General features: G+C 26.2%; 1 protein-coding gene across 3 annotated transcripts; it reads left to right on the forward strand.

The window, feature by feature from the left end:
* Positions 1-1,708: 1,708 nt before the first annotated feature.
* On the forward strand, positions 1,709-19,801 carry LOC107437074 (uncharacterized). Of its 3 annotated transcripts, none has more exons than XM_043038929.2 (10): positions 2,602-2,757; positions 2,840-2,917; positions 4,782-4,891; positions 5,867-6,041; positions 6,828-6,990; positions 8,193-8,555; positions 10,380-10,505; positions 10,918-11,003; positions 14,142-14,169; positions 16,409-19,801. In XM_043038929.2, exons 4-10 carry the CDS (start codon positions 5,883-5,885, stop codon positions 16,642-16,644), a joined length of 1,161 nt encoding a protein of 386 aa, XP_042894863.1. In that variant the 5' UTR covers positions 2,602-2,757; positions 2,840-2,917; positions 4,782-4,891; positions 5,867-5,882; the 3' UTR covers positions 16,645-19,801. The 3 variants fall into 3 exon arrangements, with proteins under 3 accessions (XP_042894855.1, XP_042894863.1, XP_071038111.1); XM_071182010.1 differs by lacking the exon at positions 2,602-2,757 and adding an exon at positions 3,724-3,889; XM_043038921.2 differs by lacking the exons at positions 2,602-2,757; positions 2,840-2,917 and adding an exon at positions 1,709-2,005.
* Positions 19,802-20,341: the final 540 nt, after the last annotated feature.

The following is a 20,341-nucleotide window of genomic DNA, read 5'->3' on the forward strand; positions in this document are numbered from 1 at the left end:
AAAAATTTTTAAGGTGACACTAAATTGTAAATATTACAAATGTAGAAACCAGTTTAAGTTATAAACTTTTAAATAAGTTATCATTATTTGTTTATAAAAATCAATATAAAAATAATTTCAAATTATTCATATAAACTGTTATTCTTATTAAATTTTTACAGACATTGCATAACTTAAAATCTTTGGCATGGAATTTTAGCATACTTGCTAATCAATTGAAAAATAGTCTTGGTTGCGTCCAACCAACATTCAAATTAGATACCAATTCGATGATAGTAATTATAGATTAATTTCTTTTTATAACTAGATAGGTATACTAGGACTTATTGTTACTTGAATCTAACTAATAAGGTGAAGTAATTTTTTTTAACAAGCTTCATCTAAAAATGACTAGACAATAATTAAGTTAGATTGAATTATTTTGAGGATCTAAATTGTTTAGTTTTAAAAATAATTATACGATTTCTCTATCTGTTAACTTTAAATGCTAGTGATTGATATTTTTTAAGTGTAACATTAACACTCTTTTCTTCTTCTTCATTTTGTCCAAGGAAAATCAATTTTGATCTCTCAATTTATTCAATAAGAAAGTAGTAACAAGATTTATTCCATATTAGTTTACCATACAATTATTTTATTTCCTAATGGTGCAACTAAGTCATGTTTCATTAGCTTCTGTATTTTATGCTATAATTTTGAGATTATCTGTGCTTATCTTAGATTTCCAAACATATTTTAACAACCTTGCAACCTAAAAATATTTTAAATAGGGTAATAGTTTTTAATAACTTTCCATGTGGACAATATTTGGTATAAATAATTTGTTAAAGTAATTGTGACGGATAAACTATTTTCTACAAGAATACTGTAAAGTGTGCAAATCAAAACCAACTATCACTTCTCCACAGATCACAACACAAATTTTACCTAGCCTTTCAATCAAATATTTAAAGCTGGTGAGTAAATTTCATTTTTCAAAATGTTGAGTTTACATGAAATTACATTTATAAAGATTATCATGCCTTGGTGTGCAATTAAAATTTTTTTTTTAAATAAGAACAAAAAAGGCTGGGCCACCCCACTTTCACCTAAAAAACTATTGCTTCTGGGAACATTGAAGCTTAGAGAGAACCATATTTTGATTCAGTATAACTATTGCTATAAATATGCTTTAATTTTAAATTTTCTAACGGTCTAGGTTACTAAAAAATTCTTTATATTACATTTGTTAACATTTTAAAAACATTTCATACATTTCATGAACCATTAAATAGCAAGAATCTTTAAAACTGAAATTTTATGTCTTGGTATAGAGACTATTTATTCTCAGAACTGAATATAATTCAGTTTCAATAAATTTATTTGTACTTTTCGATTAGCTGGACGCAAGTAAATTTAACTATATCTTTTAATTTTCTTTTATTTATCTTTTAGGTGTTTAAAAAATTAAAAATATTTTTAAAAAATCTTGAAGAGGCCTATATTTTTTGGATGATTTTTCGTCTTGACATCGCAAAATACCTAATTGCTATGTTGATGATTTATTCAAAGCAAATACAACATGATAAGTAAAAGAAATTATGTGGAAATAAGCTTTCAATATGCACAAAATGTAATCAAAAATATAGTAACAAAGTGACTGACAAAACATATCTGGCTATATATTAATCCTTACTAACAANCAATCACAATGCGAAAAGCCCATTGATCCGACGTTATCATTTCCTTGTTGCCATTCTGTAGTAGAAACTATGGTTTAAAATTAGTTACCAATTCCTTAAAAGATAGAGACCCTAAAAGATAGAGACCCAAAAATATGATCTACTAAAATGCAAAACTTCAGAGTGATTGTTCATAACTTTATTTTATGTTGCACCACTCGCCTATTAAAAAATGGAAACTGAAACTTAAATGTTACGCAATCATCTAGAAATATTTTTCTTGCGTCACAAGATGCCATAATTTCATAGTCGAATTGCTAACTGTTGTTTGTTGTTGTTTTTTGGTATGTTATTCTTTCGTTTAATTAATTCTAAACTTTTCTTAGTTTTAATGCTTCCTGTAATTGTATAAAAAATTCTACTACAAAGAGAAATCTGTTAATATTGCTTAATTGTATAAGTATATTGTAATATAAGCTCTGTAGTGTTGTACATTTTCTATTCCAAGTTGCACCTGCTTCAATTCTATCTCGATGTCATGTATATTTAAAATTTTACAGAAAAGATTGTAAAATCTGTTTCAAGTCGCTGCAAAATGAATGTTTTTTTTCTTCCTAAATTTGCTACACATACATACACATCATAAAATTGTAATATATTTTATATATATTTATATATACATCACTTAGATACAAGTGATATTTATATCGTTAACAAATTATGCTGCTCTTATTAAAATTCTAAATATTTTCCAAATAGTTAGGGAATCAACTAATGATATAAATGAGAAGTTTTTTCATTTCATTTTAGTTATTGCACACTTTTCCATATGTTGCAAGTATTCCACTATGCATTGGATAAAAACTGTAATAAATTTATTCACTAAAATAAATCATTATTAGTAATTTTCCAATAATTTTTAACAATGTTAGAGATCAAAATCAAAACGAACTGGGAAGTGAAATTTAGTTTTTCAATTTAATGAATATTTTATTTACTTGTGACAAATTAGTTGTTTAAATATAATGAGATTAAATTTGATTGTACATACTATTGGTCTGACGGTGAATGAATTCTAAGCCCAAGACAAAATTTGGTAATGTACCCAAGTTAAACTAGTGCAAGTTTAGTTTTGAAAAATAGCTAGTGGAGAGTAATTATTGAAAATTTTGTTGCAGAACATTACTGGGAACATAACATTTTTAAGAAGCGTTTAAAGGTGCTATTTTCATTGGAACCTGTGAAAAGTCGGATTGGTAAGTTTTTGCCAAAAAACCTCTGGTAATTTTAGAATTCTCCCTAGAAATATTAAAAGGCAGAATGGTGCCTCTCAAATATAGACTATTATATATTTTTTAAATTAACCTCTTATTCTATTTATGTGTATATTTAAAAAAATAATTTTTTTCTTCTCACTCATTATCAGAATAAGAGAAAAATAGGATGGGTGACTTATTTTTGCAAAGAGGAAAGAGGGCACATTTAAAGAGATCAGAGGCAGGGTAGACTGCCCTTCTAAAAATACTTAGGGAGAATACTGGACAATTTTTGTGACTTAACTATAGTATTATACAATGCAAGTATTGAGAATGATTTAATATCTAATAAAATGCCCCCAGTGATAAAAGTGATGCTTGCAACTGGTTATTGTCCGATTTCGGCATTTTTTGACAGGTTTTTGATGTGGTGTCAAAAACCCAAGCTTGGTAAAAAAAAAAAGTACTTAATTTTCTTTTCTTTTTTATTAATTTTTAAAAATAGGGCTTTTCTTTGGGTCTATTTTCATTATAAATAAGGAATAATAAATTTTCATAGATTGATTCCCTTTAATATTTATCAGAAACTAGTTATTTTATCATTTTCTAAAGCCACTAAAAATGAGTTTGCATTTACATAGTTTTAAGTATTTAAATGAAGAACTTTAAACAATTGAAATGAAGCATTTTTATTCTTGCAAGTGTTCTAATTTTCAGTTGTTAATTTTTTTATTTTTAAAAAGTGACTAAAAATTTAGCTACTCCCCTGTATAACTATTCAGTTAACTCTACAATCGTTCATGCAGTAAAGTTTTGAGTGACGCATCTGATGATGCAGCTTTTCTGAAGAAAATTTTTTCCAAATATGATGAAGCAGGTGAGGTGCTTATCCCTGTATGGAATATCTCTGTGAAATTACAGTAATAATGTTAAAGTGCAGAATATCTCAGACAAGGCTCGTTGAAAATTCAGGTAGCTATGAGAAAATTTTTAGTCTAAATAAAAAAAAATGACTGCGCTGTAATTTTTTTTTTAAATGTTCTCTTTGCAAAATTTTCCCTGTTAAAAAATTTATGTATAAATAGGATTTATAGATTATAAATAAACATTTTAAGTATTTAAATGAAATTTTTTTTAAAATGTCTGCATTTTTTTTTTTACAAAACTAAAATAGATTACTCTATTTCTTGGCAATTAATAAATATTGTTGCTAAATCAAAAATGTAATATTTGAATATAAAAGGCATAAGAAAGATGGAAAAGTAAATCATTATTTAGGTATTTAAACATGCATTTTTAAGGTTCGTTATATATATATTTTAATAACTTTTGTTACATCACCTTGTGTTAAAAGAAAATTGTTTTCCCTTATGTTAAATATATCACAAATGTCAGTTTCTTTATCTGCTTAAATTCCTTAAGTTTTTTTATTTGGCTTAAATTGCTTAAGTTTATGCGTGGGATCTTAAATTTAGTTTTATAAATTATCACTATTTTGTATTCAGATTTCAATTATTCTTAATACGTATGTTGGTTTATTCAGGAATTTTGTAAAATCAAATGAATTTTTTTCTTTAAGCAAAAAAATGTTTTTGTTAAAATCTTAGTATTATACAAATTTCAAAAAAAAAAAAAAAAAAAAATCTGTGCTTAGACTAACTAAACCAAGTCCAGGATACCATAGCGCACAATTCAATCAAAAATTATACCCCCCTCATTCAACAGCTGCCCCACAGAAGCACGAATACAATCTAAGATTTGAGAGGGAAAAGTGATGGCAGAACAACTGCAAGCAGCATAAATCTTCATAAATATTAAAATCTAAATTTTCTGCACCCATGTAATATTGTTCTTCATTTTTTAGCATTTGTTGCTATTCAAGTTCTTGTTCAGAGTTGACTTGCAGCCCTACACCTTTCTTGAATTTGTTTTGTACTTAATGAGAGCTTACAGTTGAAGTCCATTAGACGAAAGGTAATTTATTTAATGTAACATTTAAGCTTTGTTGTATATTATTCTTTGGTTCACTATTTTGTTATTATTACCTTAGGTTATTCAAGAATGTAGGTATGATTAAGATTGTGATAAGTGTTAATAAAAATTTTGTTTTACTAGTATTTAAACTATCCATTGTGAATAACAGCTAATTTATTATTTTAGCCCACCTTCAAATATGAATGTACGTTCAATAATGATGTTATTTCAATTGATAGGAACATATTTTCTCTAATTTTCTATAAACTTTTTTTCTTATTGGAAATAAAATAGCATTTAATACTTTAACAAAACAATTTCCTAAAACTTCTTAAATTAAATATTCAGTGTCAAGAAAGGCTTTACAAGTTGAAGATTTAAAGAACAATTTCATAAAAAATAGTTTAAAACTGATAACTGACTCATGTAAACGCGAATAAATTTTTCTTTATACTTCCTCATGTTTAAATAAGCAAATTTTTTATTCAAAACCTTTTTAAACATAGATGTAATTGTAAATAAATTAGGTTCTCCAGCTAAGTTTGTCTACTAAAAGTAGTTAAGTAGTAATTTACTGCATTTGTAATGAAGTAGTTGCAGTTAATTACAAAAATTTTTTATCTCAGCAGTGATCATGTCTTTTTCGTTAACCAAATAAACTAAGTTTAAGTTGAAGATGCATATTTTTAGATTGAATTATTCTTTCACTTCTCTCCAATTAAAGAAATATACACTTTGCTTTCCCTGCGTAAATATGAGTGAGCAGATGAGCTTGTGTTTCATTTGCAAACAGTTTTCTGTGTTGTATATGAATAGTCAGCACACTGATTTTATCTTTATAAGTAAACTGAAAATAATGTCCCTTTTTTGTTAATTAATTATCAAGCAAGAAATGTAGCTGAATTTTACCAATAAGCACTTATATATCAAAATTGTTGAAGTTTTTAATTGATCCTATACATATTTATTTTTTAGGAAATAAAGTTAAATAATGGGAAGGAAAGGATCCATTTTGGTACCATTTTTAGTTGAAGGTTTGGAGGGTAAAAAATATGGTCGTTATCTATCTGGAAACATAGATAATATCATACAAATAATATTACCTCGAAAGACGAAGAATCTATCTAGTGATAGCATGAAGATCTTAAAGGTACTTTTAAAACATTTGAATTTAAATATATTTCTTTATATTTATTTATATATTTTTTTTTAGATTTTTTACAGTTATTTATTTGATATATTGTTTTATTTGTCTTATTAATTCTAGCTTTTTACGTACATATTGGTGTTTTGTTAAATGTTAATCAAAATTTAAGATTTTATTATAATGAATCACTCTTTAACTAATTGTTAGTATTTATCTTTTCTTATTTTTTATATCCTTTTCAATAATATCGTAATGAAAATAATATTTTCAATAATATCGAAAAGAAATCTTTAATGTCAAGATGTTTAAGCTTTTTTTCAATGTCAGATTGTATCATTATTATTAGCAAATCTTTATGAATACATTTGTTGCATCGGTTAATTTTTTAATATTTTCTGTTAGGCTGTACTAGTCTTTTCCTTTTATTGGCTACCATAACATTTCACCCTGGTAGACTTAAATTTCTGTTGGAAATATTTCCACATCAGATTTTGTTTACATCAAAGCGATTTTCTATTTGCAAGAAATTAAATATTTTCATATTAATGATGGCTTCTGGAGAGATAGCTACAATCCGTATTAAAATCTCTTCAAGTATGCCTTTTTCTGTGAATTTTAGTCAGTAAATTTAGGACTTTTTTTGCTATAGTCTCCTTTGATAAATTTGCTTTTTTTCTTCTTTTTTTTTAACTTAGCAATATTTCATACTTTTATTAAGTAATAATTTTATTCTTTTATTTATTTAAAAAAATATATATTTATAAAAATTGCTTTACTTTATATTTTCAGGATTGGAATTTGAAGAAAGGTAGAAAATTTAAAGATCAAAATGACTATACTAAAGCTAAACAAGGAATGTTGGCTGCTCTTCGGCGATCAGATTATTTAGAGAGGATTTCAAGTTTAAAGCCGAAATTATGTTATAAAATTTTGGATTGGAATGAAGTCCAAGGTATTTTATTTTCTTGCTTAGGGATTTCTTTTGTTGAGAGATAAATTGTAAAAGTACGTAATCTTTAAATTATGCATTTTATAATGACAATAATCTAAAGGATATATTGTTAATATATTGGAAGTAAAAATAAAAACTTACCACTGCCTCAATGCAAAACAAATATCTGCACAGTTATAATAATGAATCCCAGAGTTCCACATTTATTATTATCCCTAAACTTAGCTCAGGTGTACACGTTTCGTTTATTTATTTATTTTATTACAATAAATTTTTTTATTTATAATTGGAATTTGGAAAAATTTTCATTTATATTTGGAAGAACTCTAAGGCACTCTTTTGTAAAATGAAAGTAAAAATAGTGTAAATACAGATGTCTTGTAAAATAAGTGATCAAGTTATAGCTCTCAGTTTTTATTCCAAACAAATCAAAATTATTTTATTTAATTCAACTCTGTTCTCTGAAAATAGTGTAATATTTTACATTTAGAATAATTTGATGAAGTCCATTCTAATTTTCCATTGCTGATAGTTAAGCTTAATTATGAGTGTGCACTATAGAAATGATGCGTAAGGCTCCTGATTAATTCAATATGATCAATAATATTAATCTTGTTAATGTTATGATGAATATATTTTTTATTTAAATTTAAAAAATACACTCAATAACTTTTTAAATTATACTTTAACTAATCATAAATTTGAATTAAAATTGTTTGTTTTTATGTATTCAAATAAAGTAATTATTAATTTTAAAAATAGAATGTGCAACTCAGTATTAAATATATTTAAAATTCAGTATAAATTATTTTTCACGGTGGCTAATACAATCAAGAGAAGAGTTCTTTGTCAGAATTTGGTTTGATGCTCTCCCAATCCATAGTTAAGAAAATATCAGAATTCTTTCATTAGCGGAACAATACTAGCACACGTGACCTGCTGAAAAAGATAAGCTTCTTCAGTGTACAACCCTTTGAATTGATAGGCATCTTATTTTATATGTAAATTGCAGATACTGTAAACCTTTTACGACCATATAGCAATCAAAGGGATTAAAAAAATGACACAAAGTGTATTTCTGCTGCATAAGGGTGTGGGTGTAATAAAAACAACTCTCTTTAGTTTTCTGATACTAACATATTTTTTGCTTTTACATTGGTTAAAAATAATCGTTTATGTGTTTTATTATTTTTTTCTTGTAGAAAAGAAGCGGAAATTAAAAGGAAAGAAAAGATCAGCATCAGTAGATGAACTAGAATCTCCATCATCAGTAGATTCTGGATTCGATAACTCTGTCGAATCTCCTATGACTGACCAGTCTCACGAAATGGATGAGGAATATGTTTCGAATCATGATATTTTGGATTATGATAGTGGTAATGAGTCACAATTTTGTGATGAGGTAGCATCTTCACCTGGTCAGAGCATTTCTGCCACTAATGAATGTTCTAACAATCGAAATATCTTGGATGCTATCAGGCATGATCATGATGCCTATTTTTCTAATGCTGTTCAGAATCAAGATGCAGCCATTCTTTCTGTTGATCAAGTTTCATCAGATTTAGGCAAGTTTGAATTTTAAATTGCTAGGTATGCTTTTAATTTAAGAAAAATATTATTTCTTTGCATCTGGAACATCTAAAATTACATTGTAATATCTGATAATTAGTTATACAATTTCTTTAATGTTAGTAATTTCCCTAACATGATCATGTACTATTTTCTCTGATTTTGAATTTTTTAATATATTAACTTCTTAAACGCGATTAACATGTCTGCCAATTCCAATGGATATCCCAGGAGACTTCTGGCAGATGTGTATAATACACACAAAGGGCATTGCAAAAATATTGTCACCATCGCTGAAAGGATTTTAGTATTACGAAAATGGAAAAGCAGTCGAATATTCTTTACCTTACAGGTCAATCTGGCTGAGATAGATGTGATAATTTTTTTCTTCTGTCATTACTTTTATGCCACTGCAATAATTGACTTTCAGGCATGCTGGTATCAAGAATTAGATTTTTTTAAAATCTATTTTCAATTTTAAAAAGAAAAATCCACCTTTTCAAAAAAAGTTTGTCCTTTTCGAATTCCCCGGGGAGGGGGAGGGGATTAGAACTTGTTTTCTGCTTTTTACCACCTATGCAAGTGATACTTAAATTGCATTCACAATTTAAAATCACACGTTGTGACTCCTGTTTACACCTCGATTTAAAATCACGCATTCTAATATTTGATATGAAATTGTGATTTCTATTTTCATATCAAATATCACGATTTATATACACGCAATTTTTTTAAGCCACTATTAACATTAATGTTCTAATGGCTTAAAAATGTGAACATACCAATTCATATTCAAACGATTTTAAAATCAAACATAGAGGTTCGTATGAGCATGATTTTAAAATTAAGAATTTTAGCAGGGTGCATAGCATTTTTAAAAAGTGCTTAAAGGTGCTTATTTTTTTAAGTGCTTTTTTCATTGAGTGTTTTTAAAAAGTGCTTAATTTTTCCTTTATTTTCCCTTTATTAAGTATTGCTGTTAAATGGTATAGTAAGCCGATTTTATACATACTAATCAGGGTTTTTTTTTCTTTTTCAGTATTCTAAAATTATTTTTCATAATTGTATTTTTAAATTAATTGAAGAATGTTATAACTATCTAAAATGATTTGTAATCAACATCAGTCATTGAAATTTATGAATTCAATATTTTAGATACTACACAGTAGTTATGTGCTAAAAAAATTGCTCTAATACTTATTGTAACAAAATTTTAACAATTTGGTACATAGAAAATGGGCTAGCTATCATTGCAATTATAAATATTATATGATTACTATTACTATCTAAAGCTTTCAATAGAGAACCTAACAGAATTTTTTAGTTAAAATTACTAATTTAATGATTCAAATCATAAAATGTAGGATTTCTTACCTTTATTTGAATCATTTATTATTTAACTTATTTGTTATTTTATTTCATTTTTTCTTAAGGAGAAGCTATTTTATAGGGAAAAACATTAATTTTTAATATTCAAAGTGTAATTTGAGTAGATGAAGCAAAATAATATATATTTTCAATAGCTGTAAAGGTTGCTCTTTTATTATTTTTAAGTTTTTATTTGTTAGTAAACTTACCAGTCAGTTTAACAGGATATTTAAAGGCAGTTTTTAATTTAGTTCACTTGAAATCTGTATTTATTTCTATTTTGAATCTGAAGTAAATATCATTTCTTTGAAGTTATAGATTTTGATTTTCTCAGGTTGTGCTTTTTTATTAAGTGTATTTTTATCCTAATTGAGCAAGTAATAGTTAAGGATTCAAATTAATTTTGTTATATGCATACAGAAATTGATAAGTAAAATTATTTCCTTTTACAGATAAACTAGCTCTCAATCAGATTGAACCTTTGGAGTTAACAGATTCGCAATATGAAGAGTTACGCGACCAAGTTTCATTTGATGAATTGACATTTAGTGATATACATTTTATGAAGGAAGATGATGGTAATTTTAGTGGTTCTATTTGATTATTATTTAAAAGCTGTAAAAGAATTACTAATTATTATATAAATCTTTAAAATTTATTGTCTTTAAAGTAACCAATGCTAGATAATAAAAAAATTTGAAATCCAATGTCCGATTAAAATTTATAGACGGTTAATTTATGTTTATAAAGCGAATTTTTATTTTTTTCCCTTCATTAGCTATATCTGTCTTTTTATTGCATTTTTATTAATAGGGGTGCTAGTTTTATGAAAGAAGTTTTTACTTTTGAAGCACATTAACTTGTATGTGCTTTATTATTATTATTTTTTTTAAAAGAATTTTTTGACTAGTTTATGTTAAAACTATCTAGTTAATATATATATGTGTGTGTGTAAATAAATGAACGTTTTTTTTTTCTTTTCTTTTTCAGTTGCACAAGTGTACTCTATCAGAGTACTCAAACTGAATTCTGAACATTCTCTGGGGGAGACATCCTTTTTAGTTTGTGAACCAGTGGTATGAATTTTAACTTTTACTCCATTTCTTATTTTTAATCTAAGGTAATGTGTGAATAGTTTTAATTTAGGTTTGATAGAAAGCCATTGTGAAAAGTATAATAATTATAAATAGGAACATCATTGTAACTCATGATTTATTGATTGGATTATCATATTAGGATTATGCCATTCTTATGATTTGAGGACTCAATCTTAAATATGCTAATTAACTTATACACACAATATTTTCAATTTAAAATCACAATCTGTCTGAATAAACATACCCTTTTTTTTCATCAGATATGGTTTCTTTATCCTCAAAATATGTTCACAATAGTTAAGCTAAGAGAAACATAGCCCCATAATAATTTCTAGTTTATGTATTTTTGTCATATTTCTTGAATTCTTGGAAGAAAATCGCAAACTTTTTGCACATAATTACGAAGTTTGTGCAATGATAATTCCATCTAAAAAAACTATTTTTATACATATTTTTCTATTTTGATAATTTTTAAGTTTTATTTTATCTTTCAGCCATTATACTAATTCAGTTAACTTTTATGTATAAAATTTTTTTATTCTCTCGATAAGTTCTAAGAAATAAAAATTTCAAACCAGTTTCTTTGAAATAGTAAAGTGAAAAGTAAAATTATCTTAAAAGGTTTAAACTTTCAACCACTCTCATGACTAATCTATTTGTACCATACCTTATATATTAAAGGGCATAAATCGAATTCCAAAAAGTTTTATTCTGAGTAAGTATGTTTTTCAGGGATGAGATTTTTCTGCTTTTTTACTTTTGTCTCTCGAATTTCAGCCTTTTTATCGAAAAAACTCAGATTCTCTAAAAGTTTCAGCTTTTTTAAAAGGAATATAAATATTAAGCTTTTTCGGAAAATTCAGCCAATGAAATAAATTATCTTTCCAATTTTCAAAGATAAACAGAAAATTCAAACTACACAACTGCCAACCCTTTTGCAGTTTTATTTATTTTGGCTATTTCTCCACTTTTACCAGCAGAAGATAAGATTTTTTGCATTTTTACCCTTCCGCCAGATAGCTCGGATATTCATAATGCAAATGTCGCTTCTTCAAACAAGCCTTTTAGATGCCCCAAACCCAGAATCTGCTAATATCTCGATTCTTATTCATGCAATTTTAATATCAAACATAGCTTTTCGTATTTATGTGATTTAGAAGTTGCGATTCTTATTGACGCGATTTAAATATCGTACATTGCGATTCTTATTTACGAGATTTAAAAATCGATAGTACGATTTGTATTTACCCCTTTTTTTAAAACCTATGTAGGGATTTGTATTCACACGAGTTTAAAATTCTATGTCGTGATTCTTTCATATGGTTATAATATCAAACATCGATTTTCATATTTATACGTGATTTCAAAATAAGGTGTTGGTATTCGTAACCACGCGATTAAAATATTGTACATTGCTATTCTTATTTATAAGACTTTAAAAAATCCAATATCTCTATTTGTATTTACGAGTTTTTAAAAACCTATGTAGCGATTCATATTCACGCGAGTTTAAAATCCAATGTCGTGATTTGCTCTTACAGTTATAATATCAAACATCGATTTTCGTATTTATATGTGATTTAAAAATAAGGCATTGAGATTCGTATTCACACAGTCTAAAAATAATTATGCATAATGATTCTAATTTTTCATCAAAATTCATATCGAATGAAAAATAATTATGTAACCAGCTGCTGATTATCATATAATTTTTCAAACTAAAATAGCAAGTTTTGTATGTTAAGGAGCTACTATATGTTTCTACTTCTCAGCTATTGATATGTTTCACAGGGCTCTAGCTAGATTAGATTTATAATATGAACATAGCGATTCCAATTGTAAAAGTTGGTTTTTTTCTAAATAATTAAAAAAGTCATGTTACTGATATTTTTGCTATAAATCATGTAATAGTATTTATTTAAAGAAATGGAATGTTAATGTATGTTCTCAGTAGTTTTAATTTGCTAAGCTAGTTAGTTTCTAAAGTAATAATTGTCTCCTTTATGTGAACTGAAGAAAAATATAATTTCTAGCTTTATTTTTTAAATTGGTAATTTTACTCTTTACTAAATGTTAAATATTGATGTAATCATTCATATATTAATAAATTAGTGCACAATTTTATGTCAACACTTAGTTATTTGGACTTAGTACTGGAATTTATTATTAAACAATTGCACACTTGTAAAATATACTCACGTAGAAATTTAGCTTTTTTGCCTTTTGGCTTATCTCATCAATGGATTTTGTATCTGATTTATTTACTGAAAATATCTGAATTTATTAATTAGCAGATTTAAGTTTAGCCCCTTCAACCATTTATGTTGCATAAACTATTATTTATGTTTTTGGACTATATCATGCATGCATTAACTCATCAGAATTAATGTTTTTGTAGTGCTTGATGTTCTTTTTCCTTCCATAATTTTAGAAAGAATTTTATTTAAAACTCTGCTCAGGTTTGCTTTCTTATTTGAAATACTGATCTTATGATTCTTAAGCATCCAAGCAAATTTTCATTTGTTAGATTAGTATATTAACTTGTTTAGCGCATATTTAAGTTTTTAACGAATTGTCATTATTCTGACATTATGTTATAAAATGAAAGATTTTAGTTAACTTTTTGCTCTCATCTATTATATTTTTTTATAAATATTTTTCATTATTAAATCTACTTGCAGTTCCTTTTATTCTTGTGACAATGACATACAAAGAAAGTCTAATTTCAGTCTGCATTATTTGTATATAAGTAAAATATTCTAAATTAACTCCAATGAATTTTATGTATACTGAATGAAATGAAAATAAAGTTTAGGATTACTCGATATCACCCTGGGTTTCATAAATTAGATAATGCATATGCATGATACATGAAAAAAAAATGCATAGAAATATATACCCATTTTCAATCCTACCATCAAGAAGAAGAAAAAAAAACAAATGTAAAAAGATATTTTCTAGTAAGCTCTTAATATCTATACTAATTCTCTTTTAAATTTTACAAGTTTTCTAACCTTTTGAAGTTTTTTTTATATTCTTTACTTATTTTGATGAACATATTGGCTTTGGCTACTAAGAATCTTGTCTTATCTTAATACGCAATTTTTTTTCCTCCAGGGCACAGAGATTCATCTTAACAAATCTGGTAAGTGTTACTTAAAAATAATAATTAAGCTTTAATAAATTCTGCTAATAATTTAAAGCTTTTAAAAACTAAATTCAGCATTTTGATTATACTGGATGGCTACAAGACAAAGAAAATCAATTTGTTAAATGTCAGAGAATTTTATTAAAATATCAACAGAAAAAATCTGGAAAAGTAATTAATAAGCGGTTGAAGCACTAGCAAATTTAGTATTTTTCTATTTAATAAATTGTTATGAATTCTAAAAAAATACTTTAATGATATTCAATGTGAGCTAATTTTATGTTGGCTATGTAGATCAATGAATTGATGTCTAAACGTTTTTGTAACTAATAAAGTTATATTTATGTAGTTACAGTAATTTCCTTAATTCTAAAAAGTTTACTTTTAGCTTCAACGAGTGAAAATGTTTAGTGATATATTTTATGTACATGACAAGACAAAATTGAAAAATTACTAATAAAATTTATGACATCAGCAACAGAAATCTGGAAAATTTGATAAAATCATCCTAACAAAAATCAGAATTTTTTTTTTTTTAGTATTTGTGGCCATACTGTTATTAATTGAATTGTATATTATGTGTTGAGTAAACAATGCATTCATATGATATTTAAAAATTTGAATTTAAAATTCGGTAGAATTATATAATTAGCTAAAATTAATATATATGTATTATTTATATTGTGTATTTTTATCTTATTTTTATTAACTGTTTTTTGTCCTTAATTGATAAAGTTCTTGAATAAAAAGATAATTAATTTAAATGGAAACAAAGTGATATTGTAGCAGTTGATCTGCACATATGTTTAAAAGAAAAAATTCTAAAAGTTGTGTGGAATATTAAGTAATTCTTTACAAAGAACTGTGAATAGTATACAAATTATCCTTTAATTTTATTAGTAATATTGAAGAACTTAAACTCTTAATTAAATCTAACTGTAGTTAAGACCTAAAAATAATCGCTCACCACTGACATGTGAAGAGTCAACAAAAAAAGTGGGAACTTAAATTAAATAAATTACCAGTAATTTTTTCATGTTTTTTTTCTAAATAGTTTAATAATTAAAGTACATCAATAAAAATATGTACTTTGGATAATGAAATTTTCATTAAAATGTCCAATATTTTCATTCAAAATTTTCATCCTTCAAAATCCATGATTTTATGGTAGAAAGAATTCCTTAAAAATTCTCAGTTTTCAAAGTTGTAATGTTTATATTAAATGTATTGTCCCTCCAAGTTTATTGTTGAATTAACTTTTTAAATAGTTTGCAAAAAGTGGCTATTAAATGAAAAGGACCTATAGATATTACCTAGTCACCGACTCATTAGATTTGAAGAAAACATGGCTACTAACTTATTAGAGTCTACCGCCCTCTGACTAATAACTGAAAATTTTAATTTTCAGTTTTACTGTAGTTAATCATTATTTGTCATTATAGTATGTTGTAAAATAAATTTTAAAAAATTCAATAGGCTAAGTTATTTTTTATGTATTATGCTCAGAGCACAATTTTAGGTAAAATAATTAAGTGGGAGGAAATATCAAACTTCACTCACCATAAATAAAAAAACTAGACTATGTCTCTTAAATTTTATAGTTTTTTTTTCTCTAAATAAGAAAATTTTTTGTAATTAAAGAGATGTAGATAAATGCGTATCTTTTTTAAATTGCTTTCTTATTAAAGTATGCACGGTTTTTGCCTCTATTTTTTTTTCCTGATAAACAATTTTGCCTTCATATGTTAGATAATGACTTCAGATTTTCTGCATGCTTTGATCTATGTTTAATTATTCATTATTATTAAGCAGAATTAGTTAGATCAGTTTTTATAAAAAGCCTCTGATTATGAATTTATCTCCAATAAAGATTGTTAAGACCTTCAGTATACATAATTAATAAATATTTTTGTATAACTTTTATTGTATCAGTATAGTAAAAACATTTAACAATAAACAAGCACATAGATATTTATTCTCATCTAGAAAATTCATTTTTCTAAAATATTATAGAAATACAGTATCTTATTAAATATTTTTTGTTGTATAGAATGTGTGCTTTATGAAAATGATTAACTTCTTGTAATCCATGATTATTAAAAATTTATGAACAATTAGTTTATTGATTAAGCACAATAGATAAAATAGAAGTGAGCTTTATTTTATTAAGAAAAAATTAAAATATGTATTATGAAAATAAACTACCTTACTTAACGATTTTGTTGTTTATTTTCAGTTTATGAATCTATACCCTTGGATTGTGAAACATCCCAGAGACTTCAGCCATATGAAGTTCTTGAAGTGAGACAAGATGAAGACATTATATTGTTTTTATTTTCAGACCTTGATATGATTGTTTTGAGTACTGATGTTTCTGAGAGACTAAAGTTGTCTCAAATTTCTGAGGTGAAAAGATTGGACAAGCATGTCCTATTTTTTCTGAATCCTCAAAAGTGTGTTGGAAGCAATTAATTATTTCTTTCCAAGCACTGAACGTCTTAACACACTCATGAAAATATTCTATTTCTCTGTTTACGCTTATTTATTGGTGTATAATCAGTCCTTTTTTATGAGGCTGTTATCTTTTGAGGCATTGTGGATACAAAAAGAAACTTGTCTGTTTTTTCTTTTAAACATTTATAATTTTTTGACATACGATCTTCAGAAAACAGATCAACTCATTCCCTTCCAAAAGGCAACCATATTGTTTTTTTAAAACTGGTTGTAGTTAATTCTTAATGTTTACAATGCCTTATTAATTTAGATGTTTTCATGAGTATCACAAACTTTTGAATTTCCAAAAGTTTTATACAAGAAAGTTTATGATATACTTTCATTAATTTTTTCTCCAATATATTACTTGTAGAACATTAGTATTTTGTGTTAACTATCATATGTATATGTATGTTATATTAACCATCATATGTATAACAGACAGAAGTCTGTTTGAAACGTATATTTTTGCTATTATGAATTATTTTTGTCTTGCTTACATACCATTTAAGCATGAATAATTTTTTTTGAATTGTTAGTATGTTTTGCAGATTAGAAACCATTCTGACTTGCACCACATTATTGTGGAAGTATGCAAAATTTATTTTGCATTTACCGAACACTGATATTTAAGTCTTAACATAAAGTGAATTGATGGTTGAAAATTTCCCATATTCACATTTCTATGGTCCAGTATTTTAGCTTTACACAATGTAAAGTTATAACTGCGACTTCAATGTGTCAAATATTTGAAAACTACTTTTCCTTGATAGTAGTAATACATAGAAATATCTATGAATTGCTATTATTTTGGAAATCGGATGTGGGATCATTGGTAAAAACCAATCTTACCCATAAAGTTTAAAACTAATTTTCGTAACGTTGAGTTCGAAATAATTGAACTATTTTCATAATTGCTATGATTGTTATTTCTACGATTATAGAAATTAGATGGGGGATCCTTATTAAAAGCTAAATGTTTGCTGTAAGGTATAACAGCAGTTACAATCTAAGAAGCATGAAACTACTTTTTTTTACGATTTGTAAGAGTAGAAATGTCATCAAAATTAAATACTTACTTCACAGAAATTGTAATTTGTAAAAGAAAAATGTCACTCATAATGTGCAACAGCTATATAAAGAAACATGTTTTAAAAACCTCTTTCACTGAATAAAATAAATCATTTTCAGTCGCCCTTTTAGTGAGTGTTTAAATCACAGTAGTTTAGTTACCGAAGATGGTAGCATTTTTCCACTACAATTGAAATATTCCATAAAGGGAAGGAAGCTAACTCAATTGCACAAAAGCCTATTGTGCCCATCTCAGTTTTCTTGACTCTGGGGTGGTCAGCCGAATGCGAACCCCTCTGTGTTTAGTTCCCAGACATGGGATGAAAGGCTGGGTCAACCTTGCCCGGCCTGACAGTCGAACCCAGGACCTTTGACATGGGAGCGCAAAGCGCTTCCACTTAGCCACTGGGTGTCAGGGAGGGAGGTAATTCACTTAAATATAGATTATACACTACAAGTGCAAGTTAGTGCTCTTATTTTTTTGTGTCTGGCTTAGTTTATAATTTTTGACCTTGTGTTTGCAAGCCAAATTCTCCCATTTTAATTGAATATTTTTCTTGTATATTTAAAATTATTGTAAATACTGTGATTTAGAGAACTCTACAATAATTGTATAAAACCTGATATTGCACAATATCGAAAAAAATAAAAGTTTTAATCAACTGTTATTTTCCTGCCACTTTAAATATTTTATTTAACTTGGATTTCGAGTTCGCATCTGTGCTCATTTATGTATTGTTTGAATTTTGCATTTTTATGGCTTATTCAAGTTCTTGTAACAATAATAACCTAAAAAAATCGATCAAATGGAACTCTTGCAAGAGAATAATTTAAAATATGTTATTTAATGTAAGTAGGTGTCACATACAAGATTAGAGAATTTTATTGTACTTAGTAGTGTATTGAATTTTATTCTTCCTGTACTTAGAAAATAATTTTTACCTTATTTGCTTGCCATATACTCTTTTTAAAATGTGAAGTGTATTTGTAATTTCCTTTATGTAAAATATTTATTCACTAGCTGTATATTACTTCAAACTCTACTAGCATTTTTGAGACTTTCTCTATTTCATAGTGCTTAATTAATGAAAAAAATCTATGGTTTGTAATAGAATCTAGCTTAATTTCATAAGAGTATGCAATGTAAATTGAAATTAAATAAATGAGTTTTGTTTTGCTTAAATATATATAAAAAAAAACTTGTAGTTGTTAAGCTTTCAGCATGGAAACTATAAAAACCCAGCAACTTATGTACAGTTCTTTTCCTTTTAAATAACATAAGGAAGTGCCAAAGAAGCATTGTTTCTAATTACATTGTTTTTAATTCCTAATTACGTTTTTAAATTCACTGAATTGTAAAAAGGTGAATTTAAATGAGGATCTTTTGCTTTGTAGGTTTTGGTATTATGAGTTAATATATTCAGAAGTGCATCAGTACGAAATGATGCTGCGGGTGGAACTTTGATTTTTTTTTTTACATAACTTAAAAGAAATGAACTATCTTTCAAGTACATGAAATTATAGTAATAAACAAATTTTGAAATAGATAAAAAAAATTAAAATGTGATTTTAACAAGAAATCTATGTCATTCCTTTGACTCCTTTCTTTAGTAAATATTTTATCTCTTTCAACATGAATTGTGTTGTGGTGTCACTATTGTAATCAGTAATCACTTAAATTTAATAAACTTAAATACATGTGTACCATTTCTGACTAAATCTAAAATTGTGAAGTTAAAGGTTAAATTATGATTGAAAAGTTGAGGGATTTTTTTTGCCATTAACTTTTCGCTTAAGCCATATGATATGCTTAATGTGTGTTATTTCTGAACAAATGTTTCTTTTTTTTTTCATATGGCAATAATGAGATTATCTACATAACATATTACTCAAGTTGTTAATATTTGAATAAATGAAATGTGTATTGATGTATCCCTGTGTGTATTGTGAATATTATTATTTTTTCTTATGGGAATCACTCTCTTATGTATTGCTTAAAGCTATCTGATCAATGTATGATTTTTTCTTAGCGTATAATCTTGTGCAATAAATATGTTACAGCTTATTCTAGTGCCTTGTGTTATTTGTGTTGTCTTTCTTAGTAACTTCGTTTAAAACTAGAAAGCTGTTAATGAATTTTTAAAAATTCATTTAGCAAAAAAATTTTTTTTACCTTATTAGAATGTAATATGCTCATGTATTTGCGTTATAGTTATAAAATTGCAGCTATAATACAGTTGCTTTTGCTTGGAACTACTTCAGTTTTATGTTTAAATATTTTCTGAAAGATTAAGGCTGTTCTGATGTATTAGTAAATGTTACTGATGTATTGTAAAAATAATATAAATGAGAACATTCCTGATAAGGAATAATTTAATTCTAACTTCATCTTAAGCTATGCTTATTAGTGTTAAGATGAAAGGTAATTCATGAATCTATTTTTTATTTTATTCATTTTCTAGAATTGAAAGGTGATAGTTAAAGAATAAAAACTAGAATGATAATAACTAAAGAAAGAAATTAGAATGATAATTTGAGCCACATATGTACAACTAATGAATTTCAGAAACTTCCATGTTTGTTAAAATAGATTTTTAAAAAAATT

The sequence above is a fragment of the Parasteatoda tepidariorum genome, chromosome 1 (genome assembly GCF_043381705.1).
Source record: "Parasteatoda tepidariorum isolate YZ-2023 chromosome 1, CAS_Ptep_4.0, whole genome shotgun sequence".
NCBI lineage: Eukaryota > Metazoa > Arthropoda > Arachnida > Araneae > Theridiidae > Parasteatoda > Parasteatoda tepidariorum.